The sequence below is a fragment of the Dama dama genome, chromosome 1 (assembly GCF_033118175.1).
Source record: "Dama dama isolate Ldn47 chromosome 1, ASM3311817v1, whole genome shotgun sequence".
Classification (NCBI taxonomy): domain Eukaryota; kingdom Metazoa; phylum Chordata; class Mammalia; order Artiodactyla; family Cervidae; genus Dama; species Dama dama.
Genome location: NC_083681.1, coordinates 17083276 through 17109904, shown reverse-complemented (window position 1 = coordinate 17109904; position 26629 = coordinate 17083276). Strand labels below are relative to the sequence as shown.

At 46.0% G+C, this 26629-nt stretch overlaps 1 protein-coding gene across 4 annotated transcripts in view; it reads left to right on the top strand.

Moving 5' to 3' along the window:
* Positions 1–26629, top strand: part of AMOTL1 (angiomotin like 1) — a 149761-nt gene that overhangs the window by 18144 nt on the left and 104988 nt on the right. Inside the window, exon 1 of one of the 4 annotated variants that reach the window (XM_061143907.1) lies at positions 10006–10151. The exons of 2 other annotated variants lie outside the window; for them this stretch is intronic. In XM_061143907.1, the coding sequence (XP_060999890.1) occupies positions 10103–10151 (49 nt within the window). In that variant the 5' untranslated portion in view covers positions 10006–10102. Of the gene's footprint in view, positions 1–10005; positions 10152–26629 lie in introns of those variants that run through there. One more of the 4 variants, XM_061143915.1, reaches the window with a different exon arrangement.

The following is a 26629-nucleotide window of genomic DNA, read 5'->3' as shown; positions in this document are numbered from 1 at the left end:
CGTGGTGGGTCTGGAGCCAGAGAAGCATCTTTCCTCTCCAGGGGAGCCTGGAGGAGGAGATGTGTGCTTGGGAGGCTACAAAGTGTAGTGGCAAGATCAAGAGCGCTGCTCTGAAGAACAGGTTTGAAACGTGGCCCTGGCACTTTAGAGTCATGTCATCTTGGGAGATTCCCATAACCTGTCCCAGCCTCTTGCCCTCAGGTGTAAAACACGGATAATGATGGCTCCCATGCACTGTGTCATGTATCGATGAAACAAGGTAACACATGGCGTCACCTGGGACACCCGAGATGCTCTTCCATACTTGCCCACGCCAGACAGAAAACTGAGTTTTCATCAATCTCCTCCTACAGTATTGCTTACCTGTTCCCTCATTGAGGTTGGGATTCTGAGTGCATTGAAATGTAGGTCCCCAAATATTCTAAACCTGAGATTCTCAAAGTGTGGTCTGGACCAGCAGCATCAGCATCATCTGGGAGCTTGTTAGAAGTGCAATTCTTGGACCCCACTCTGACCGACGGAATCAGTAACTCCATGGTGGGGCACAGCAGTCTGTTTTAGCAAGCTCTTCTGGTGACTTTCATGCAGCTGAAGTTTAAGAACCACTGCCCTGTAGGCACTGAGCATCCCGAGTCTTCCTCGGGAAGGACTCAGCAGGACTCAGTTGAAGGCTCTAGAGAGCCTGCACCTTTCATGTGGTTAGGTGACCAATGTGGAGTTCATGTTCAGGTTGTTCCCATCTTACATTTTTATGATTCAATTCAGTTCAGCTCAGCTCAGTCATTCAGTTGTGTCTTTTCGACCCCATGGACTGCAGCACACCAGGCCTCCTTGTCCATCACCAACTCCCAGAGTTTACTCAAACTCATGTCCATTGAGTCGGTGATGCCATCCAACCATCTAATCTTCTGTCGTTCCCTTCTTCTCCTGCCTTCAATCTTTCCCAGCATCAGGGTCTTTTCAAATGAGTCAGTTCTTATCATCAGGTGGCCAAAGTATTGGAATTTCAGCTTCGACATCAGTCCTTCCAATGAATATTCAGGACTGGTTGGATCACCTTGCAGTCCCAGGGACTCTCAAGAGTCTTTTCCAACACCACGGTTCAAAAGCATCAGTTCTTCAGTGCTCAGCTTTCTTTATAGTCCAACTCTCACATCCATACATGACCACTGGAAAAACCATAGTCTTGACTAGATGGACCTTTGTGGACAAAGTAATGTCTGCTTTTTAATGTGCTGTCTAGGCTGCTTATAACTTTTCTTCCAAGGAGTAAGCGTCTTTTAATTTCATGGCTGCAATCACAATTTGTAGTGATTTTGGAGCCCCCCAAAATAAAGTCTGTCACTGTTTCCACTGTTTCCTCATCTACTTGCCATGAAGTGATGGGACCAGATGCCATGATCTTAGTTTTCTGAATGTTGAGTTTTAAGCCAGGTTTTCCACTCTCCTCTTTCACTTTCATCAAGAGGCTCTTTAGTTCTTCTTCACTTTCTGCCATAAGGGTGGTGTCATCTGCATATCTGAGGTTATTGATATTTCTCCCAGCAATCTTGATTCCAGCTTGTGCTTCATCCAGTCCAGCATTTCTCAGAATGTACTCTGTATATAAGTTAAATAAGCAGGGTGACAATATACAGACTTGACATACTCCTTTCCCAATTTGGAACCAGTCTATTGTTCCATGTCCGGTTCTAACTGTTGTTTCTTGACCTGCATACAGATTTCTCAAGAGGCAGTCCCGGTGGTCTGGTATTCCCATCCCTTTCAGAATTTGCCACAGTTTATCGTGATCCACACAGTCAAAGGCTTTGGCATAGTCAATAAAGCAGAAGTAGATGTTTTTCTGAAATTCTCTTGCTTTTTTGATGATCCAACAGATGTTGGCAATTTGATCTCTGGTTCCTCTGCCTTTTCTAAATCCAGCTTGAACATCTGGAAGTTCACAGTTGACATACTGTTGAAGCCTGGCTTGGATAATTTTGAGCATTACTTTGCTAGCATGTGAGATGAGCCAAATTGCTCATTTTCTGATGTTCCTTTTCTCTCTTCCACTTAATTTGCAACTCATGTTGCTGGAGACTTATAACATTATCACATCCTAAAGTGGAAATGAAAGTGTCAATCTCTCAGTTGTGTCCAACTCTTTGCAACCCTATGGATTGTAGTCTGCCAGGCTCCTCTGTCCATGGAATTCTAGGTTGCCATTTCCATCTCCAGGGGATGTTCTGAACCCAAGGACTGAACCAGGGTCTCCTGCATTGCAGGCAGATTCTCCACCATCTGAGTCACCAGGAAAGGATGACTGGAAAGGGACCATTCCAAGAGGCTGGTAGCTCAGTTGATAAAGAATCCACCTGCAGTGCAGGAGACTCCAGTTTGATTCCTGGGTTCAGAAGATTCCCTGGAGAAGGGATATGCTACCCACTCCAGTATTCTTGGGCTTCTCTCATGGCTCAGCTGGTTAGGAATCCACCTGCAATGCGGGAGACCTGGGTTTGATCCCTGGGTTGGGAAGATCTCCTGGAGAAGGGAAAGGCTACCCACTCCAGTATTCTGGCCTGGAGAATTCCATGGACCGTATAGTCCATGGGGTCACAAAGAGTCGGACATGACTGCGTGGCTTTCACTTTCGGCCTTCCTAATGGAGAAGGAAATGACAACCAATTCCAGTCTTCTTGCCTGGGAAATCCCATGGACAGAGCCACCCGGCAGACTACAGTCCATGGGGTCACAAAGATCGGACACAACTGAATGACTAACACACACGTCACCTTCCTAAGGAACTCTTCCTGGGGTGCTCTGGCCTGGGTCCCTACAGGCTCCCCTTGCTTTGCCTCCTTTAAGCTCCTTCCTGCTTCAACATCCCCACACAGGCGATACGCTCAGCTGGACTGCTCTTCGTCCTCTTCTTTGGCACCTTGGAGAAGCCTTCCTTTCCACTCCCTCAGTAGCTACCCTGCGTGTCATCAGTCTTTGTTATTGAACCCTGTTCCTTTTCTTCATCACAAGTAGACCAGTTTGTAGTTATAGATTTATATACATTTTAATGAGCAGAGGCTGTGGTACGGTATTTGCACACCTAGTGGAGGGTGTGGCTTATTCAATGTAATTGATAATATTTTTTGAGTAAATGAATGAATGAACAACCTTTCAAACTCTTGTGCTTTCAGTTAATTCTTTCATTTAGTCCTTCTGTTTAGGACTTAATTTTTTTCTAGTTATTTCTAATTATTCCCCTCCTGACCTTTGACTTTTCTGAAGATTATGTTCTGCTTGGCATAATACTGGCTCTGTCACTGATGCACAATAAGTAATTTTTGATTTCTGGATGGATCACTTATAAGATGTGAATTTTAACTCCCCACCCCCATTGCTGGGAAAGATTGAGGGCAGGAAGAGAAGGGGGTAACAGAGAACGAAATGGTTGGATAGCATCAACGACTCAATGAGCATGAATCTGAGCAAACTCTGGGAGATAGTGAAGTACAGGGAAGCCTGGTGTGCTGCAATTCATGGGGTCACAAAGGATCGGACATGACTGGGCAACTGAACAACCACAAAAACCCCCACTCTGAGATTATGCTGTAAAAGGATTTTTTTCTCTTGAATTGAACCATCCAGAATGGCTGGAGCCCTTGAGGATGGTGAGAGCTTCCCCATTTCTTTGTCTTTGCCCTTTAAAGTACAAGATGTCCTGGAAGAGGTTCTTGTCTTGTATATATTCTACAAAGAGAAGAACTAGAACTGCTGGATAGGCTGTGGAGGGGCCATTCTTCTCGCTGTTCTTTCTAGCTATGAACATAGAGGACATGTTTTTTGGAATAAAACACACCAGCATCCTTTTCAGAATGGTAACTGTAAGGAATCTTTAAGTGTGAACATTCTGATCAAAGTTATCTCCAGTTTTAACAGTCCTTGTTTTTAATAGTGATTGTCTGTTGCTCTTGTTTTAGAAACTCAGTATGATTCCAGTTTTTAGGAAAAAAAGACACTCTCTATACCATCATTGGAAACAGGATAAAACCTAACTGGTTTTTTGTTCATGAAGAGAGAAACAGAAAGAAATTGTCATAACATGACATGAACTGTAGAATGAACAAAACCGAGGCTGGCTCATATTAGTAATGCAATTGGATTCACCCAACAACTCAATGGAATGATCAATATAGTTAGAAACTTGGGAGCCTGTAAACTGGGCAACGTTAACTGCTCAGCTAATTCAAACATTCTCAACCAGGGACAGTTTTGCCCATAGGAGACATTTGGCAATGTCTGGAGCCAGTATTTCCTGGAGAAGGAAATGGCACCCCATTCCATTATTCTTGCCTTGAAATCCCAAGGACAGAGGAGCCTGGCAGTCCATTGGATCATAGAAAAAGCTAGAGAATTCTAGAAAAACATCTGCTTCATTGACCACGCTAAAGCCTTTGACTGTGTGGATCACAAGAAACTGTGCAAAATTCTTCAAGAGATGGGAATACCAGACCACCTTACCTGCCTCATGAGAAATCTGCATGCAGGTCAAGAAGCAACAGTTAGAACTGGACATGAAACAATGGACTGGTTCCAAATAGGAAAAGGAGTACATCAAGGCTGTATATTGTCACATTGCTTATTACCTTATATGTAGAGTACATCATGCGAAATGCAGGGCTGGAGGAAGCACAAGCTGGAATCAAGATTTCTGGGAGAAATATCAATAATCAGATGACATTACCAGATACGTAGATGACATTATCCTTAGGGCAAAAAGTGAAGAGGAATTAAACAGTCTCTTGATGAAAATGAAAGAGGAGAGTGAAAAAGTTGGATTAAAACTCAACATTCAAAAATTGCCAAAGATCATGGCATCACAGTCTCATCACCTTATAGCAAATTGATGGGGACACAATGGAAACAGTGACAGACTTTATTTTTTGGGCTCCAAAATCACTGCAGATGGTGACTGCAGCCATGAAATTAAAAAAGACACTTGCTCTTTAGAAGAAAAGCTATGACAAGCCTAGACAGCATATTACAAAGCAGACATATTACTTTGCCAACAAAGGTCCATCTGATTAAAGCAATAATTTGGATGGATGTGAGAGTTGGACCATAAAGAAAGCTGAGAACCAAAAAAATGCTTTTGAACTGTGGTGCTGAAAAAGACTTTTGAGAGTTCCTTGGATGGCAAGGAGATCAAACCAGTCCATCCTAAAAGAAATCAACTCTGAATATTCATGGGAAGGAATGATGCTGAAACTGAAGCTCCAATACTTTGGCCACCTGATGTAAAGAGCTGACTCATTGGAAAAGACCCTGATGCTGGACAGATTAAGGGCAGGAGGAGAAGGGGGCAACAGAGGATGAGATGGTTGGATGGCATCACTGACTCAATGGAGATGAGTTTGAGCAAACTCTAGGAGATAGTGAAGGGTAGGAAAGCCTGACGTGCTATAATCCATGGGGTTGCAAAGAGTCGGACACGACTGAGTGACTGAACAACAACAAGGAGATGTTATTAGTTGCCACAACGTGGAGTGGGAAGGTTGCTACTGGCATCACATGGGTAGAGGCAGGGATGCTGCTAAACGTCTAACAATGCAGAAGGCAGTCCTCACCACAAAAAAATCTCAACCCCAAATGTCACGTGTGCCAAGGTTGAGAAACCCTGAAACAACCAATCAGCCAAAAAAGTATGAGCTTTCAATATTCCCAAAGTTTCTGTTGTAAGAATAGCAAATAACAATTAGAATGATTATCATTTAATAAATACCTGTGACATGCCAGGTGCCTTATATTCTGGGCTACTGAGTGTCTCAGTCAGGATCTGACCCTGGGTTTGTTTGTGGCCAACATCTCTCCTCTTCCTCCTGAGCTTTCTGATGTATGTTCATTTTCTCTGTACATGGTGGTATCCACTCTCTGCTTCTTGTGTTTTAGATAGGTCAGATTATGTATTCAAAGGGCTTCCCAGGTGGTGCTACTGGTAAAGAATCTGCCTGCTAATGCAGGAGACATAAGAGACTCAGGTTCAATCCCTGGGTCTTGAAGATCCCCTGGAGTAGGGCCTGGCTACCCACTCCACTATTCTCACCTGGCGATTCCCCTGGACAGAGGAGCCTGATGGACTACAGTCCATGGGGTCACAAAGACTCGAACATGACTGAAGGGACTTGGCATACACACACATGTGTTTAATGAATATTAGGTAGTGTGCTCAGAGGAGAAAGCCATTAGGCAAGAAGAGACCGGTGTGTCACCATGGGTGTGAGGCTGAGGCATCCAGACAAACCGGCCTCAGATCCGTAACTCACTCAATGAGCCACATGCCTACGTAGGATGACAGCACAGAGCCTGGCCCTGCTTGTTTTACTGTTCAGTTGCTCAGTCGTGTCTGACTCTTTGTGACTCCATGGACTAAGGCATGCCAGACTTCCATGTCCTTCACTATCTCCCAGCTTTTGCTCAGACTCATGTCCATTGAGTCGGTGATGCCATCCAACCATCTCATCCTCTGTCGCCCCCTTCTCCTCCCACCTTCAATCTTTCCCAGCATCAGGGTCTTTTCCAATGAGTCAGTTTTTTGCATCAGGTGGCCAAAGTATAGGAGTTTTGGCTTTAACTTCAGTCCTTCCAATGAATATTCAGGACTGATTTCCTTTAGAATGGACTGGTTTGATCTCCTTGCAGTCCAAGGGACTCTCAAGAGTCTTCTCCAGCACCACAATTTGAAAGCATTGTAGAGTATGTAGATCCAAAACCACAGATGCTGACTGATTAGCTACCTTTCTGCTAGTAGAGCTGCATTCAGTTTTTAGTGTAAACATACCTTGTTTCTCTTCGGTCCCAATTATAGTTGGAATCTAAAACCAAATATACTGTAAAATGTTATTGATGACCTCTTCTTGATCAAATCTAAAGTGTTTTTCTCAGGTCTTAGTTCCTGAAAAATAGTCACATGTATTTGATGTAGAAGATTATTCATTTTCTGTATTTCATGTAGTGATTGTTAATGGTTGAGAAAATTAAAGTGTGTGGAGGGGAAAAATTTGCCTACCAAATTAATCATCACTTGGGATCAATATGAAAATTCTAGGCGTGGTCTGCTTGATTGAATCAGCAGATTCTTGAGCCCACAAACTGTGCCTGTCACTTCTTCAGAAGCCTAAGAGTCTGTGGCATTGATAGCATCGTCTTAAAACCCCCTCTGTCTTACGTGTCTTTAAACCTTCCTAGCTCTTCTACTTCCCCAGTTCCTGCCTCTTCTGCCTCCTTCTTCCCTGAATTTTCTGTTAGGGGCCTTCTCCAAGTAAACTGATCTTCACAGCTTCATCTCTTTTCCTCTATAATTCTGTTCCAGACTTCTCAGCTAAGGCCCTTGTGCCTTAGTTCCTCTTGCTCAGAGGACAGGAAGCCCTACAACATCTTTCTCAAACCAGTTCTCCCTCTCAGTTCTTCTTCCATCTGTGGTCCATCCATTGGATTAACTGGTTTATAAATCTTCCAAGAATGATCCATTCTTTCTATGGCCCAGCCACAAAATCCGAGTTAACTTGATTGCTTTGTTCTTTCCCCCAGGATAGCTGTCCAGTCAATGAAAAGAATAAAATGTTGCTTCAAAGATTTGGTTATCTTCCCTGTATTTGGCATCTTCAAAGATTCGGTATCTTTCTTCCTTTCTATCTCCTGTGCCCAACCTCACATGTCATTGTTTTCTGCAGCTATTTCCCCGATGGGCTTCCTATCTCCAGGGCTATTGGAGTGTTGCTTGAAATAATAGCAAATGTGTGTTCAGCACTTACGTGCATTGTGCTATTTTATATTTACTACTTTATTCAGTCCCTGCAACCACCTCGTGAGGTTTGATGCTATTTCCCTCATCTTGAAAAAGAAGAAACTGAGGTTTAGCAAGGTTAGGTGACTTGCCCAAGTATCTGCAGATAGAATGGTGGAACTGATTCACCAATCCATCTCCGTTTCATTCCAGTGGATACTTATAACTATTAAATTCTGCTGTCTCTCAGGATATAGTGATATCGAATCGTGGGCAATTAATACATTTTAGTTTCCTTCCTACTTTCCCTCCTTTTTCTATACATCATTCTCCCTCAGCCTATGTTAGTCGCTCAGTCATGTCTGACTCTTTGTGTCCCCATGGACTGTAGCCCACCAGGCTCCTCTGTCCATGGGATTCTCCAGGCAAGAATACTGGAGTGCGTTGCCAGTCCCTTCTCCAGAGGATCTTCCTGACCCAGGGATCGAACCCAGGTCTCTTGCACTGCAGGCAGATTCTTTACCATCTGAACCACCAGGGAAGCTTGATTTGAAGAAGCCCCAGCCTATGCTAAATCCATACAATGCCAGTGGCACTGAGCTCCAGAACCCTTCACGGCTCTCCTTTCTCCTGCATGTACTCAGTCCTCTCCAGTTTTTCCAAGTATCTTCAGTGCTTTCCTGCTCTGTGGCGGCATATTTTGTTAAATAAATAAATCCTTGAAGTGCTGGTTAGCTGCTGTTTCTTTTGTGTGTTATCAAGTACTAGGGTATCAAATTCTAAATGTGATAGGTATTTGGTAAATAATTGTTATATATTATTGCACCTTGATGCTTTTGAACTGTAGTGTTGGAGAAGACTCTTGAGAATCCCTTGGACTGTAAGATCAAACCCATCAGTCCTAAAGGAAATCAGTCCGGAATATTCATTGGAAGGACTGATGCTAAACTCCAATACTTTGGCCACCCGATGTGAAGAACTGACTCATTGGAAAAGACCCTGATGCTGGGAAAGATTGAAGGTGGGAGGAGAAGGGGATGATAGAGGATAAGATGGCTGGATGGCATCACCAACTCAATGGACATGAGTTTGAGTAAACTCCGGGAGTTAGTGATGGACAGGGAAGCCTGGCGTGCTGTGGTCCATGGGGGCCACAAAGAGTCAGACACAACTTAGTGACTGAACAACAACAAATTTTGAGAGCAGAGGTTCCTGAACATCAGGGGTGTATCAGGAGAATAGACTGGAATCAGAAGGGCATAGAACCCACGAGGATTGAGTGGAGGGGTAAAACTGCTGGTGGACTGGTTAGTTAATTGCCACAGTCCAGGCCGGAATCCCTGAAAGAATCTTGGTCTAGAGAGGAGCACAAGGGGAGAGGTTTGGAATGCCCTGACTCTCCTAGTAAGTCTTCCTCAGAAGCCGGCCTCTCCTGTGCTGAGCCGCAGAGCCAGCTCCTGGAAGCTAGGGAGAAATGTTACAAGATGTGAGTGGGTTCAGGGTCCCCAGATCAAGGCTCCAGAGATGTGTAATTGGATATTACAGGAGCTTGAGGAGTGTTAACTCAGTGTAGCCTGATTTAAGACGTGAGGCGGAATCGGCAACCTTTTTCCAGAGTTCCTTTCTTTGCTTCCACTTCCTGAGGGGTTATGACCACGGGTTGTAGGCTCTCGGGTTGTAGAATCTGCTTTGGCCTTTCTACTTGTCAACGGAGCCCATCGTAGCGGCCGGTCGCCCGATCCCAGTGCGTGATAGAAGCCCTGGAGACCAGGGCAATGCATAGAGAAAACTGGCTACTTTTCATCTGAAAATGCTTCTTAAGAAGAAAAAAAAGAATCCTACAGAGACCTCATCTGAACTTTTGAGGGCAGATCGGGAAAACGATTTCGGCCGGAGTTGGCCTGGTGGGGAGGAAGAGAAAGTCGCAGGAAGGAGACGGAATCGAGAGAGGCCGTCGCCCTCCTCACTCCGAGGCGGACACTCGAGCTGGAGCCCCGGGCGGTTGCAGCCGGCGGTCTCCGGGGCCCGGGGAGGGGCGGCGAGCGGGTGCAGGCGGGCTCTAGGGCCCAGCGGCCGGGCGCCCGGCGCGGGTGGAGTGTAGGGTTACGCCGACCAGCCCGGACCACCCTCCCCGGGCGGCGGCGCGGGCGCGCGGGGCGCTCTAGGACCCAGAGGCGGCGCTGGGGTTTGGGGCTGGAGGGGAAGCCCCGGGCAGGTCTCCGCTTCCCGTGTGAATGGGGGCGATCGCCGGGCGCCGCTTCCGCAGGCTGCCCCCACGCCGTGCCCAGCGCGCTGCCCGGCGGCCGCCGTCCCCAGCCGCGGAGCTGAGCTGGCCATGATCGCCTCATGTGGAAGGCAAAGTTGCGCCGGGGAACTTGTGAGTCTGCGGTGAGAGGTAACCAGTCCCCGCTCGGGGTGCGGGGAGGGGCGCCCCCAAGTCTCCAGCGCCGAGGACCCTGCGGATCTAATATATGCTCTCCGCCCCCAACCACTCCGGACCGGGGCGGGGGGGTGGGGGCTCCTTTCCGGGGGTGCTCCGGGCTGAAGACGGCCCGGCTCCGGAGCGACTTGGGCAGCTTGTTTTTTGGCGCCGGGGACCGAGAGTGCCCGCCACCGGAATCTTGATCTCCCTTACCCAGATTACTTAAAAAAAAAAAAAAAAAAAATCAGAACTCCGTTTCCGCGCCACTCTGCAGGCCCCAGACTGGGAGTCGTTTGGCCGTCGCGGCCGGGGACCCGGGGTGCAGGGGCGCCCGAGCGGTGGGGCGGGCCTTTAACGGAGGGGCGCTGCCATATGGCCGCGCTCCGCGCGACCCGCCCGCGCGCGGGTCCCCAGCGGCCGAGGGAAGCGGCGGAGGGAAGGGGTGGCCGGCGGCCGCTTCCCGGCGCGCGAGACAAAGGCGCGCACGCCCGCCCGCCGGACACGCGGGACCTTCCTGCGGCCCCAAAGTCTCGGCCCTGGCGGGTGGGGGCGGCGAAGGGACGCCCCAGCCTCGGATCTTGTTCTCCGATTGCTCCTTCTTTGTTCTCCGCGGACAAGTTTCCTTGGCCGAAACTGGGGAGTTGGAATCCTTTCTCTCCCTTGCTGTTACTGTTGCTTCAAAAGCATCTGTTTTCGGGGTGGGGGAAACATTAAACTTTCCAAGTGGCACTGGCCTTTCTTGGAATGGGACTTCCGTGTCAGGAGGGAGATTGGCACTTCGGTTGATGACAGCTGGGCAGAGCCGGGCCCCCGCGCGGGGCCAGGGGCCGGACGTGCCCCGTGGGCAGCCGGGCTGGAGGGCCGGGCGGCCGAACCGACGATCTGCTGGCGCGCACCCACCTCCAGAGCCCCCGCCGCGGCGACCTTTCCAGGTTTCCCGCTTAGGAGCTCGGGCTGAGAACCCGGCTGGCAGCCCGCAGCTCCCGCTCCTCGCCACGCCCTGCCCTCTAGTATCTTGATTGGTGGCTGTAAAGACTTTACATTTTTTGTTTCAGGGGTTTTGCATCTTTGACTTCGGTGTTGGTTTACTGTCCCCAGGTGGCACGTGCTTTGGAAAATGCCCGGCTGGTGTGTGGAGCACCTGGACTGGGGCTTCAGTAGACATGGTCTTGATGATGGGCCGGCCTCGGAGACTTGGCGGTTGGGACCGAACACTTTTTACTGTCGGTCCCTCAGTTCCTAGTTCCTTTGCCTGTCCTGGTGGAGTGTGGACATGGTTGCCCGTTTCCTTCCTCCGAGGCGTGTTAGGAGGATCGAGTTTTTGTTCCACCCCTGGGTTGGGAAGATCCCCTGGAGAAGGAAATGGCAACCCACTCTAGTATTCTGGCCTGAAAAATCTCAAGGGCAGAGGAGCTTGGCGGGCTACAGTCCAAAGGGTCGGAAGGAGTCACTGACTCAACGACTAAACACACACACCCCCACCCACAACAGGCCCTGGAGGTAGGGAGTCAGGAGGGCCCGTTATGATCCCCAACGATGCTCTGGACCACCCCAAACAATAAGGGTACTTGCTATAAGCAAATGCAACCAGAATAGAGGGCTTATTCATAGCTCCTATTCCAAAAAAAAGTCCTTCCTTTTCGGGAAGTGAAAAGTCTGGACTTGAAATGCTGAATAGTCATTCCTCTCTCTGCTTCCAAAACTGGCCAGTGTGTCCCTGCTAGACTGACTTAAGATTTCCCCTGACTGCCCACCTCTCCTGGACCCCGCAGCTCTCCTTGGACATATAACCCATGGTAGGGGTTGGGGTCTCTCTAGATGGCAAGTTCTTGAAGCATCTAGACCAGTGTGATGTTTATCTCCCAGGACTGTGCTCTGATCATTTACTATAATGCTTTTAATGGAAGCAATATGGTCACAGTACTTCACACATTTTGAGCTGTTCTGCAGGGGAGCAGAGGATTGGAAACCACTGATTTGATCAAAATAAAAAGGAGTAGGGCATAGAGAAGATTTTAGAGCCACCTGCCTCTACTCCCTGGTGGTGTGTGGGCGAACGCTTAGTTTTTGGATGGATACACTTTGCTTTTGTGAGATACGTTTTTTCAAGATAAATGAGGAAACCCTTGTGAACTCTGTAAGTAGGATAGGATGAGAGAAGGCGCTCTTTAAAAAAAATTTTTTATTTTGACTTAGATGGGGAGGCAGTCTTAGTTGTGGCACTGGGATACAGTTCCCTGAGTGGGGATGGACTCGGGTCCCGGGTTTTGAGATCAGGAAGTCTTAGCTGCTCTAGCACCAGGGAAGTCCTGAGAAGGTGCTGTTAACTTCCTTCTCCCTTCTTTTTAAAATGTGCACAAGTCTTGGTGTTTTGCTTCAGTGCAGATGGTGGAGGGTGAAGAATACTAATGTACAGAAGGACAGGTGGAGATCAAAGCACTTAAAAATACATCTTTTCATGGAAGCTAATGGAGGACTTTCAGTTTAAATGAGATTTTTAAGTGCTGTCCTTAAGAAAAGCACAGGAATGCAGAAATGTGAGTGATTTTATGGGAAGGCACTCTGCTGATTAGACTTGAGAGTGTCTGCCCTTGACTGGTTTGTCTGGAAGGCTTCTGTACTCTGCTTTTTTTTTTTTTTTTTTTGATGTCTACCCCTGTGGAGGAGTGTGGATCCAGTGCCTGGGGGAAAACATGGCCGAACTAACTGAAATTAGATGGCAGTCTGGCTGGTGAGAGTTTTGTGGAAAAGTACAGCCCATGGGTACCAGTGCTGTGTTTCTTAGTAATTTGTGAAAATGCTTTGAAAATGATAAAATATTGTGACATAAAGCTTTTCAAAGGAAAAAAAAAAATGACTTAGGAGGGGATTGCTAGTGAAAATTGTAAAAATCTGATTTTCCAGGCCAGTAAAGGAAAAAGGAAGTAGCTTTGTAAGACCTGTTAATAGTCCTGAAAAGCAAAATTCTTACAAAGTAGCATTCTCCTGTCCGGCTCCCCTCCCCCCAACTGCTGACCGCTTCCAAGTATCTGTCTGCATTTTAAATGCATATGGAAGCTTAGATCCGTAAATTCTCTAGTGTTTTGAATAATTTTTCTCCTCCTAGTTTTTCATTAATTTTGGTAGGTTCTTATGTCCCAGAATTCACTAGGCAGTGGAATACTTGAAAAGCAAGGGGTAGCTTGGAGGTCATGGAAGAGGACATATTTAATTATAAGGTTTGTTGGAAATAGTCTGGGGGTGTTGAGGTTTTTATTTGTTTCCTTAGCAAAAAAAATTTTTTTAATTCATTTTGTTGGTTTGTTTTGTCTCGGAAGGAAGGCAGAATTTAAATCTTGGCCATCGTGGGTAGAGCCGCACAGGGCATTTTCTGAAAGGGAGCCTCGCCTGGGCTTGTGTGTTGGCACCGCTTTCAGTTCTCCTCTGACTTGTGGGCCCTTGGCCTCCATGGTTGTGAAACTTTAGGGTCTATTCAGGCCAGGCTGTTAGGACCAGACTCCTGGGCTCCCGAAGTGGGTCACACATCAGGCATCTTTCCTCCCTTTATTGGGGGATGGGGGAGTAGCTCCAACATGTTAGGAAATGTATCCCCTGTAAGCCTCTGGAGAATTGGGTTTAACTTAAAAAAAAAAAAAAAAAAATCAAGCCAGTGGTCTCACTTTGTGTGTTTAAGTCTGTATTTGGGACTTCACTGGCCAGTCATGCAGCCATGTACACTTCCATTTTTGTTTGTTTTAAGTAAAACGCCTGTAGTTCCCATGTTTGTTTGTTTAACTTTTAGTTTTGAAATGATTGTAGCCTTATGGGAAGTTGCAAAAATCGTAGAGAGGTCCCGTGTTTACTTCACCCAGTTTTCCCCCATTGGTAACATCTCACGTAACCAGAGCAGAGCAGGGGAACCAGTAAAATAAACGTTGGTCCAATCCAAACCATATTTAGACTTCACCAGTTTTCACCACTTCACCAAATGCGGACATGTCGGGGTGGGGGAGGTGGGGGTGTGTGTGTATCCTTCGTATGTGTGGATTCCTGTAGCCACTTGCGCAGTCACGATACGGAGCTGTTCCGTCACCTCCGAGCTCTTTGCGCCACGCCTTTGTAGTCACGCCTCCCTTAGCCCCGCCCCATCTCTTAACCCTGGTAACTACTCAACCCCTTCGCCATCTGTAATTTTGAGAATGTTACATACATAGCATTCTGCGGTATGTGGTCTTTGGTGATTACCATTTTCACTCAGCATCACACCCTTGAGATCCACCCAAACCGTTGCATCATCACTAGTTCATTCCTTTGTATTGCTGAGTAGTGTTCTCTGGTGTTGATATACCACAGTTTGTTTAAGCATTTACCCACCAAAAGACACCCAGGTTGTTTTCAGTTTTTGGCTGCTACAGTTGAGGTTGCTGTGAACATTCATGTACAGGTTTTGATGAGGACAGAGTTTTCATTTCTCTAAGACAAATGCCTTGGATTGCAATTGCTGGGTTTTGGATGGTAAGCGTATGTTTAGTATTTTTCTTTTTTAAAGAAATCGTCCGACTTTCCCAGAGTGGCTATACTATTTCACATTCCCACCAGCAGTGTGTGAGAGGTGCAGTTGTTCTGCATCCACACCACCATTTGCTTATTATTTTAGTGTCCCAGTAAATGTTCTAGTCTCATCATGCTTTTGATTTGCATTCTCTAATGGCTGATGGTGTTGGACCATCATGTGCTTATTTGTCATCTGTGTGTCCTTTATGGTGAAATGTCTGCTCCTGTCTTGCCCATGTTCTAAGTATATATATATATATATATATATATATATATTTTTTTTTTTTTTTTTTTTGCTACTGAGCTTTGAGAATTCTGCATATAGTCCAGATATGAATCCTTTGTCAGATATGTGGCTTGTGTGTGTATTTTTTTCCAACATGTGGCCTGTTTTTTGAACTTTTAACAAGATCATTTAGAGGACAAAAGTTTGAAAAATTTTGCTAATATCCAGTTTATTGATTTTTTTTTTTTTTTTGCTTTTATGAACTGTGCTTTTGTTGTCACATCTAAGAACATTTTGCCTAAGTTAATTTCCCAAAGATTTTCTGGTTTTTTTTTTTAAAGTCTCATAGTTTTACGTCTTCAAATTGCAGTTCCCTTTTACCCTCTTAAGGATGTGTATGTCTTGCTATCCATGTTATCAACTGTATCTTAGGTGTCGATTGTGTATTTAGTGCTCTGGAAGCCCACCCGTGAATCAGACATAGTTCCCACTCTCCCAAGCTCACTGTTGGTGCAGTGGTGTGCGGACATTCCCAGGTGTTACTGTTAGAATAGAGAAGAGCGAGGCGTGTGTGGGAACCCAGAGAAGAGAAGGCTCTGGGAGTTCCCACTCTGATCCGGTGGTCAGGGAGGGCTTCCCTGGGCATGTTGCCCCAGCATGGTGAGAAGACAGTGGGTTCTTGCCTTTGGTCTGGTTTTTGAATATATATATATATTTTAGTTCTACCACTTTATTGCTACCAACCCATCTCCCTCCACCCTCGTGCACACATGCTCAGTCATGTAACCCCATGGACTGTAGCCCACCAGGCTCCTCTGTCCATGGACTTTTCCAGGCAAGAATACTGGAGTGGGTTGCCATTTCCTTCTAGTTTTTGAATATTTTACCGGCATGAATTCTTCCGTCTAAGTTACCCTGGTTCTTGAGCACGGGCTGAAGGACTCTGGGTAAACCGAGTGGTTGAGGACTCTTTTGAACAGCATGCTAGCCTTTAAAAGGAAGTACTTAAAACTAAATAACGTGAAGAGTATGAGTAAGATTAATAGAGTGAAAGTTAGAATATGTGTCAAAGTGAAAAAAGCAGTAGTATTTTGGATTGTTTAGGTCGGATAGATTTGGTTTGCTTCTTGGCCCTGCCACCTCCTAGCTGTGTGATCTCAGTGAATGTGACCAGTGCAGCCTCACAGACAGTGGAGACAGTCATAGTGCTTACCTGGAGGAGGAGGGTGCAGGGGAAATGAAATGATGCATATATAGTACTTAGCACAATGCTGGGCACATTCAGTAAATGCCTATTGGTATTTTAAAATAGCAGGAGACAAATGATTTTCTTTTGTATATGCTCATCTCTTTCTCTGAGAAACTGAAATACCAGTTCTTAATCATCGAAGCTTAAAAAAAGCCATAGAACTTTTTCTTTTCACCCTCGGGAACACAGTTGTGTACTAAATACTATTTATTCTAAAAATTATGTAAGTATAGTTGATTTATAATATTGTGTTAATTTATGCTGTACAGCAAAGTGATTTATATATATATATTCTTTCTCATATTTTTTCCATGATGACTTATTATAAGATATTGAATATAATTCCCTGTGCTATACAGTAAGACCTTGCTGTTTGCAAATATTTATTGAGATTAGAAGCTAGGATACTCTGTTCACAATCTAGTATACCCTATAGAATATACCTTTCCCCTACTTCTAAACCAATTTCTTTTTTAGAATTTATTTATGTAAAAAAAATTTTTGACCGCACTCATGGCCGAGCACACAGGCTTAGTTGTCCCCCAGCATGTAGTTAGCTTCCAGACTAGGGATGGAACTCGCGTCCAGATTCTTAACCACTGGGCCAACAGGAAAGCTCCTAAACCAAGATTTTCTGGGTAAAGAACAGTTTCCTCTGTGCCCTGACCACAGGAGGTGTGTGCGGTCCCGAGCTAGATCGGAGCTTGGTGGTGGTGTCACTAAGACACTAAGTCCTATCTGACTTTTGCGACCCCGTGGACTGAATGAAGCCCGCCAGGCTCTTCTGTCCATGGGATTCTCCAGGCAGGAATACTGGAGTGGGTTGCCATTTCCTTCTCCAGGGGATCTGACCCAGGGATCGAACCCTGGGTCTCCTGCAATGCAGGCAGATTCTTTACTGACTGAGCTATGGTCCTTTATTACCCAAAGTACAGTACATCAGGGCTGATGTCACCAGGACGTGTCTCAAACTCCACTCCCGGCGGCTCCCTTTCCTTTCCCTTGATGACCAGGTTGTTTACTTGACCAGAGGAAATGGCCTGGGCTTCAGATGTAGAATTGTGGCGCAGTGGTTCTCAAACGTGGGTGGACATGGGAATCGTCAGGAGGGCTTGTTTCAAGCCAGACTGCTGGGCCCCACTGGCTGTTTCTGTTTCAACAGGGCTTGGGGAGGACCTCAGAATTTGCGCTGCAGACAAGTTTCCAGGGGCCACTGCTGCTGGTTCTGGCTCAGGGACCACACTTTGAGAAGCACTATTTTAGGGCATAGCCTCCCCCCCACCCCGTAAATTAGACCTAGACTGAGGTGCTTTACTCTTTGGAACTGAGTCTGTTCCTGTTTAATAGTTGAGATTAATGTCAGTTTGATTCCTGTGGCTCCTGGATGATGTGCCCAGTTCTATCCTCTAATCCCTCCTCCACGACTTCCCCCTTCACCACCATGACTTTTCCATTGTCTTTTGACTTCTTACTCCTTGGAAGACATGTGAGGTTAGGGTACATGTTGACCATGTGCCAGCTATATTGCCTTGGCTAATTCACTTGTAAAATAAATGTGTTACTAATGCTTATATCCTGGCGTTAGGTGAGGCTTACCTGAGATAATGCATGTGAAAGGACCACATAAGAGGTAAAGCATGATGCAAAATTTATTTTTTATTATTTTGAGCATCCTTGATTTCCCTTTGAAAGAGTATCCTAGGATTTTGGGGCTGGACTAATGCTGAGTTCCACTGCTGCTGGGGGCACCTGGTAAAGATGGCAGGGACGTTGTGGAGTGGCTTCCTACAGTGGACCGTTTGGGCTCAGGTCTCTAAGGGCCTTCCGAGTTGTGATGTGTTGGAGGCACATTGTTATATAATTGTCATGACCAGAGAAGACTTCAGGGCTGGAAAAAAGCTTGAGCAGATGCTGCACTGTTAAGGAAGTTCACTTCCTCACAGTAGAGAAATAGAATTCCATGATTTCCCCGCCCCCCTCCCCCCCCCGCGGCTTAATCTGGCCCCTATTTTTTTTTTTTAAGTTCTATATCTCCTCCGGCCACGGTAACCATTAGCCACATGCGGCCTCTCAAATTAATGAGCATTAAATGAAACTAAACCTTCAGTTTAGTTTAGCCACGATTCAAGTGCCCAAGAACCATTTCCAATCATCACAGCAAGTTCCACTGGCCAGTGCTATTCTAGAAGGATACTAACCCTGTTTGTCTGAAGGCAGCCTCACTGGGCTTCATATCCTGGGACCAGGACATGTTTCTGAGTGAAACGTACCACTCCCCCTTGGGGATCTGGTGTGGACTGACGGGGAGAAAATACCACAGGGACACTCCTCTGTCAGCTTGAATCTCACTTCGCCCCTTGGCGATTCTGAGACTCTTCACTTGGAAGGTAGGTCAGTGAGGCATCTGGGCGTGGAGCTTACCAACTTAGCAGGCTGCGGTCAAGGCAGGGCGGGGCGGGGCGGGGGGTTGTGAGGGGGGGGGGGAGCCTACTGTTTCTCCGGGGTATTCCTAGAGGCTTTGATTTGTTTGTGGGGTTCTTCCAGGAATCTGGTCCTTGAGAGAAACAAATGGTAGTGTCAGGGTGGGTTTAGCCCTGAGAAGCCCCTCTCCTGGGGAGGGATTTAGCCCTGAGATGCCCTCTCCTGGGGAGGGATTTAGCCCTGAGGTGCCCTCTCCTGGGGACGGATTTAGCCCCGAGAAGCTCCTCTCCTGGGGAGGGATTTAGCCCCGAGATGCCCTCTCCTGGGGAGGGATTTAGCCCCGAGATGCCCTCTCCTGGGGAGGGATTTAGCCCCGAGGTGCCCTCTCCTGGGGAGGGATTTAGCCCCGAGGTGCCCTCTCCTGGGGAGGGATTTAGCCCCGAGGTGCCCTCTCCTGGGGAGGGATTTAGCCCCGAGGTGCCCTCTCCTGGGGAGGGATTTAGCCCCGAGGTGCCCTCTCCTGGGGAGGGATTTAGCCCCGAGAAGCTCCTCTCCTGGGGAGGGATTTAGCCCCGAGATGCCCCTCTCCTGGGGAGGGATTTAGCCCTGAGATGCCCCTCTCCTGGGGAGGGATTTAGCCCTGAGGTGTCCTCTCCTGGGGAGGGATTTAGCCCTGAGATGCCCTCTCCTGGGGAGGGATTTAGCCCCGAGAAGCTCCTCTCCTGGGTAGGCTGCGCTGTCAGCCTGGCCTCCTCCACCTCGGTCGCACCAGCCGGTGCCAGCGGGAGGCGGGGGGCTCGCTCATCTGGTTCGGGGCGCCGGTTTGGACTTGCTCGGATGCCATTCCCCACTGCGTCATTCTGGCTGTTGTTGCCTTTGAAGGTGTTCCGTGAACTGTCGAGGGCCTCTCCTTCCTCACCCGCACCCGCTCAGTCACCAGGAGGGCCCCAGAAGTTCCCAGGATCCATCCCCTTCCTTCACGTGCCTGCGCCGCCCTGCTCGCTGGACTCCTGTGACCTGGGCGCGTGTGGGCGCCACGCGATGGGTGTCCCCGCTCTGCTGTCTCGCTCCTCTTCCGATGAACCCGGTCCCCACCCACCCCTCTCAGAACAGGCAGAGCCAGACGGGGATGGGGGGTGTCCTGTCTTCAGGCCCGCCCTGCGCCCTCAGCGGTGTGGGGGGCCCACACACGCCCCGCGCCCCGGCACCTCCCTGCCTGCCCCCGGCATCTCCCTGCCAGCGGCCACTGCTCAGCCCTAAGGGCTGCTCCGGAGCTGAGGCCCGGGGCTGGGGCCCCGGAGCAGGTGTGGGCCCGCCTTGCCCTTCCTCACAGGAGCCGTGCTCTGAAGGGCTCTGAGAACCAGGTTTCTCCTGAGTCAGCCTTTCTGATGGGCAGTCTGGGGAAAGGAGAGAATGTCATGCTCTCCCGTGAGACTGTTTCCCGAGGGACGGGCTCCTAGTGTCACGGCCACCAGGTTGTTCATCCTGGTGAGGGGGGACAATCGGGTTGAAAGATGTGAGAGCAATTTGTTCATTCATATGAACTCTTAATTTATAATCAACCCTCATTTTAGGGATGTTAGCTTTGTTTTCAGTGCTTGCTATTACAGGCAGTACTTTAATAGCTTTGTGCCTACCTCTTTGCAAATGTGCTAATATATATCTAATATAAATTCCTAGAATGATAACCATATATGAGTACATTTTGAATTTTAATGGATATTGCCAAGTTACCTTCCAGAGGTTCTATTTTTTTCCCATAAATTCTCAAGTCAGTTTTGTTCAAATTTTACCATCCGAGAAACAAAAAAACATGTTTTTAATTTTTCTTTATTATGAGTGGCATTTAGCATCATTGTATACATTTATAAAGTATTTGTATCTTTTCCTGAGAACTTTCTATTTATGTGAAACTTTTGTATATTGATTTGCAAGATCTCCTTATACACTGAAGGATGAGACATTAATTGTCAAAGAAAAAGATGTGAGGGCAGACAAGAGGGCCTCTCTGGGGTCTTCTTTGAGGGATGGATCCAGAAGGAGGAAGGATAGAAACAGAGACTAGGAAATGTTCTTTTTCAGAATCATGGAACCTTGTGGATGCAGTAGACATCTGTTCGTGCATTAAACTCCATGCAGGACACACCTAACTCCACTCCAATTTCTGCAAAAAGAAGTGAGCTAATGTTTCTTTCACTAAGAGAGGAAAAGAAAATGTCTTCTGAAATCACAGTAGGCTTAGATGAAGGCACCTGGGAAAGTACTGTAACCAGCAGCACAGTACCGTTTACACAAAACCTTGAAGACAGTGGGGATTGTGAGGGTAAGAAGTTGGAGGTTTGTTAAAGGCAGGGGTCCCCAGCCCCCAGACCACGGACCTATAGTGGTCCATGGCCTGTTATGAACTGGGTGAGCGGTGGGTGAGCCAGCAAAGCTTCATCTGTGTTTACAGGCGCTCCCGTCGTTTGCATTACCTCTTGAGCTCCGCCTCCTGTCAATCAGCTGTGGTATTAGATTCTCAGAGGAGCAGGAACCCTACTGTGAACTGCGCATGTGAGGGATGTAGGTTGCCCGTTCCTTTGGAGAATCTAATGTCTGAGAATCTGTGTTGATGAGGCTAGCCCTGGGGAGTGGCTGCCACTGTCTCCCGTCGCCTCCAAATGGGACTGTCTAGTTTCAGGGAAACAAGCTCAGGACTCCCCCCTGATTCTGCAGTATGGTGAGCTGGATAATTATTTCAGCTGTATAAAGTAATGATAATAGAAGTAAGGTGCACAGTCAATGCCATGGGTCTGGACTGTGGCAGGGCCTAGTAGAGACGGCTTGTTTCTGTCCACTGTGCTGAGAAGAGGCCGGAGGTGATTGGATGACTTGGGATTGGGTCATCTGGAGACTCCTTCATTCATTAACCTGGCTCCTGGGCTGGGGTGCACTTCAGGTTAGGTCTGCAGACTGGAGCTCCTGCAAGTGGCCTTTCCTCTCGGTATCAAGCTAGTCAGAATTCTTACATGGTGGCTCAGAGCTCCAGCTGTGAGTGTCCCAGCAAACAAGGTAGAAATTGCTCTGCCTTTTATGTTAGTCTGCATCCACTTATCCCAAACTCCCAATCCATCCCTCCACCGGTCGCCTTGGCAACTACAAGTCTGTTCTCTACATCTGACATAGAGAAGTTCATTTAAGTTGAGATAAGTTCATTTGTGTCATATTTTACATTCCACATGTAAATGATATCATATGATATTTGTCTTTCTCTTTCCAATTTTCTTCACTTAGTATGATGATCTCTAGGTCCATCCAACAGCCATGATTCTTGTTCCATTTCCCCATTCTCATAAAAGGAGCCAAAATGTATTGAACATATACTTTGTGCTGGAACAACTGCTTGTAGCCCTTGCCATTGTCTCAGGGAAGCTTTATAACAGCCCCATGTAGTAGGTCCTGTTATCCCCAATTATTAATACCAATGTAATGGCCAACAAGAAGTTAACTCATTTGCTCCAGTTCAGGTAATTTAATATATGGCAGAGCCTGGATTCTCACATTGTTTAAGCATCAATACACATTGTTTAAGAAGCAGATTTGCCAAAATAAAATGAAAAGTGTAGCACATCCTTTCTTTCCATTTAGTGGATATTTTCTCCTTCATCATTTTATTCTTTAAATCTTTCTAATACTCTGGTCTTTTGGCTTGACAGCACCGTTCTCTTTTCCTTTCAGTCATCATTTCTTACATCCTTCCCTTTGTCCAAGGGTTGCCTGACTTCCTGCTGGGCTAGTTATTACAATTTCTTTACTCCCCACCTCTTAAAAGTAATCTCACGGAGCCTTTTTGCCAATCACATATCATTGTTGATTTGTGTTTCTTTTTATAAGAATTCCTCAAGGGCAAGAAAATACATTCCTGTGCAGGTGTTTTCTAGAGAGGCTGCTCTCTCTCTTCAGATGCATTCCCTTTAATCAGCAGGATTCGTCCATCTGATAGAGTTCAAGCAGGGCTTTGCATCAAAGGGCCTGTGTGTGTCTTCTCTGTAAGTTTCACCAGCTTCTGAGTGCGGTGGGCATCTTTCTTTGCCTGGGCAGGGAGGTACCTCATTTTCAGGTATGACTGGCTTGCAGCCATTTTCATTGTAAAGTTATCCTTAAGTTTCACATCTCTTCCTGGAAGAGGTTATAGAACAGAGTAGTGTTTCTCAAAGTGGTGTCGTGTGGAACACAGGGGGGTTTCTGAGACCTAATAACTATCTTCATAATAAGACTACTTAGATGTGTGTCTTTTCCACTGTACTGATGTTTGTGCTGATGGTACAGAAGCAACAGTGGGTAAAACTGCAGGCAGATCGATATGAATCAAGGCAGTGGCCTCCGACTGTACTGGAAACCCCACCACTTCTAACCAACATGATACAGAAAGCCCATTTCACTTAAGAATGTTCTTGTCAAAGGGGTACAAATGATCAGTTCTATCAAGTCTCCAGGCTCAAGCACATCTTTTCAGTGTTGTGTGATCAAGTGGGAAATACACATAAAGTACTTCTGTTGCAAAGGGAAGAAGTGTCCTTGTGGGACAAGCAGTCAAGTCCTGAGTGTAACTAGCAGCTTGTCTCAGGTTTAGTTGAAAGAACAATGGACAAACTATGGTTATTCTGAGTTAGGTGTTTGGTAGCTGCTGTTTTCTCAAAAGTGAATAAAGGGAGACATCAAGAAAATCAATGGACAGTATTTGTTACTGCTGGTAAAACTCAAGCTTTCAAATGCAAATTAGAATTTTGAAAAACTTGCATTTGCCAACCGTGAGCTTGACAGCTACCCAATATGTGACTTTTCTGATGATTGTGATCTGTGGTGTATTAACAAATGTGATTTTGTTGATATTGCTTACTTGAAATATTTCCATGTATGGAAGATTTTGCATTGTTCAATGAACCATTGTTTTCCTATGACCAATGTATGATGTTAGCAAATCCTGCATTGATAAAGAAAATTCCAAAGTGAAAGGTGGACTGATAGGTTTTGACATAACAGAATATAGAGAAATATCCAGGAAACATTCACCTGAAATGGCTTTTTAAAAAGCTTATTTTTTTTTTGAAATGTAGTTGATTTGCAGTGTTGTGTTAGTTTCAGGTACACAGCAAAGTGATTCAGTTCTGTTTATTCTTTTTCAGATTCTTTTCCCGTATAGGTTATAAAATACTGAGTATAGTTCCCTTTGCTATACAGTGGGTCCTTGTTATTTATCTGTTTTACATATAGTAGTGTGTATTTATTATCCCCAGATTCCTAGTTTATCCCTCCCTTCCACTTTTCCCCTTTGGTAACCATAAGTTTGTTTTCTAAGTCTGTGAGTCTGTTTCAATCTTTTCTAAGTTCATTTGTATCATTTTTTAAGATTGGGCATATAAGTGATATCATATGATATTTATCTTTGTCTGACTTACTTGACCTTGGTATGATAGTCTCTAGGTCCATGATGTTGCTGCAGATAACATTATTTCGTTCTTTTTTTATGGCTGAGTAACATTCCGTTGTCCCTAGAGAAGGAAATGGCAACCCACTCCAGTATTCTTGCCTGGAGAATTCTATGGACCAAGGAACCTGGCGGGCTACGGTCAGTTGCAAAGAGTCAGACACGACTGAGCAATTAACACACACAACATTTCATTGTATACATATATATACACACATCTTCTTTATCCATTCATCTGTGGATGAACATTTAGGTTGCTTGCATGTCTTGGCTATTGTAATAGTTCTACAGTGAACATTGGAGTATGTGTATCTTTTTGAAGTATGGTTTTCTCTGCATATATGCCCAGTAGTGGGATTGCTGGATCATATGGTAGCTCTATTTTTAGTTTTTGAGGAACCTCCAAACTGGTCTCCATAGTGGCTTTACCTGTTTACTTTCCCACCAACAGTAGAGGAGGGTTTCCTTTTCTGCACACCTCTGACGTTTATTATTTGTAGACTTTTTGATGATGGCCATTCTGATTGGTGTGAGGTGATACCTCATTGCTGTTCTGATTTCCTTTTCTCTAATAATTAGTGATGTTGAGCATCTTTTCATGTGCCTTTTGGCCATCTCTGTGTTTTCTTTGGAGAAATGTCTGTGATATGGTTTTATAATGCACATTGCAGCTACCTTTAAAGAATTATCACTTCTTGTGTTTTGGTATTTGATACTATTTGGTATTTGACTATTCTTTGGTTTCAAAGAATAGTCACAAATATAAGAGAAGGGTATTAAAATACTTTTTCCAACGGTGTATTTGAATGAGGCCAGATTTTCTTCATCTACTTTGCCTAAAAATTGTGTAGCAGTAGATTGACAGCAGAAGCAAATGTTAGAGTCCAGCTGTCGTCTGTTAAGCCAAACACTAAAGAAATTGGCAAAATTATAAAACAATACCATTCTTCTTACTGCATTTTGTTTTAGAAATGAGTGTTCCTAGTGTATAACTTATAGTGGGTTTATTGTTTTTAAATGGTTGACATGTATTTTATTAACATCAATTTTAATGTTTTTCAGTTTTAGTTTCTAATGCAGTAAATGTGGGTAGATTTGACCTCTGGAAACAAAAACTTATGGGTCCTCAGTAACTTTTAAAAGTGTAAAAGGGAGCACTTTTTCCCTTTATGAGTGGCAAAGAGTATAGATTCTGGAGCCAGATCAGCTGGGCTTTTTTGCCATTTACTATGGACTGTGAAGAAAGCTGAGCACCAAAAAATTGATGCTTTTGAACTGTGGTGTTCGAGAAGACTCTTGAGAGTCCCTTGGCCTGCAAGGAGATCCAACCAGTCCATCCTAAAGGAGATCAGTCCTGGGTGTTCATTGGAAGGACTGATGCTGAAGCTGAAACTCCAGTACTTTGGCCACCTCATGCAAAGAGTTGACTCATTGGAAAAGACCCTGATGCTGGGAGGGATTGGGGGCAGGAGAAGGGGGCGACAGAGGATGAGATGGATGGATGGCATCACCGTCCCAATGGACATGAGTTTGAGTAAACTCCGGGAGGTGGTGATGGACAGGGAGGCCTGGCGTGCTGCGATTCATGGGGTCGGAAAGAGTCAGACACGACTGAGCGACTGAACTGAACTGAGTTATGTAAGTTTCTAGCGAGTTATTCTCTGTGCCTTAGTTTCCTTATTTGAGAAATGAGGATAAGCCTCATAGAGCTATTAGGAGGACTAAATGAGTTCGTGTGAGTTACTCAATGCCCTTCATGTAGGACATTTTCAATAGTGTTTGGTTACTTCCATTTCCCTCTTTGCAAGACATGTCGTTCATTTGCCTCCAGGAAATTGTATTTTGCAGCATGTTTCCCTCTGTTCTAGTATAAATTGGGGGTTCTTATTACAAAACAGAAATAGACTCACAGAACTTAGAGAATGAACTTATGGTTACCAGAGGGTGAGGTTGCGGGGAAGGGATAATTAGGGAGTTTGGGACCAACAGGTACACTCGGCATATTTAAAATGGGTAGCCAACAAGGGTCTACTATGTAGCACAGGGAACTCTGCTGCATGTTCTGTGGCAGCCTGGATGGGAGGGGAGTTTGGGGGAGAACGGATACATGTATGTGTATGGCTGAGTCCCTTTGCTGTCCTCCTGAAACTATCACAGCATTGTTAATTGGCTATGCTCCAATACAAAGTTAAAAGCTAAAAAAAATAAGCCATGAGATGTGAACTAAGGGAAATTGGACAGCAGAAATAAAAGCAATGTCACAGACCTTAAAAAAATAAACTGTGGTTTTTCTACTGGCGTTATTGTATGTGAACTCCATGAATTCAGTGTGTGTGCATTCTTCTGGACCTAGCTCTGTAGCTCTTGACAGATTCTGTGAAAGGCATTGTCCGTGATCCCAGAGACGCAGGTGAAAGAGAGGAAGGAGGTAAGTGTGGCCCAGTGGATCCAGGGTGTGTGCCCTGAGAGGGATGGGGGACCTGACCCCCACTCACTGCCCCACGCCGCCGTCCACCTGCTTGCGTCATCTCGTTTCTGTACCGGTGGACAGTCCT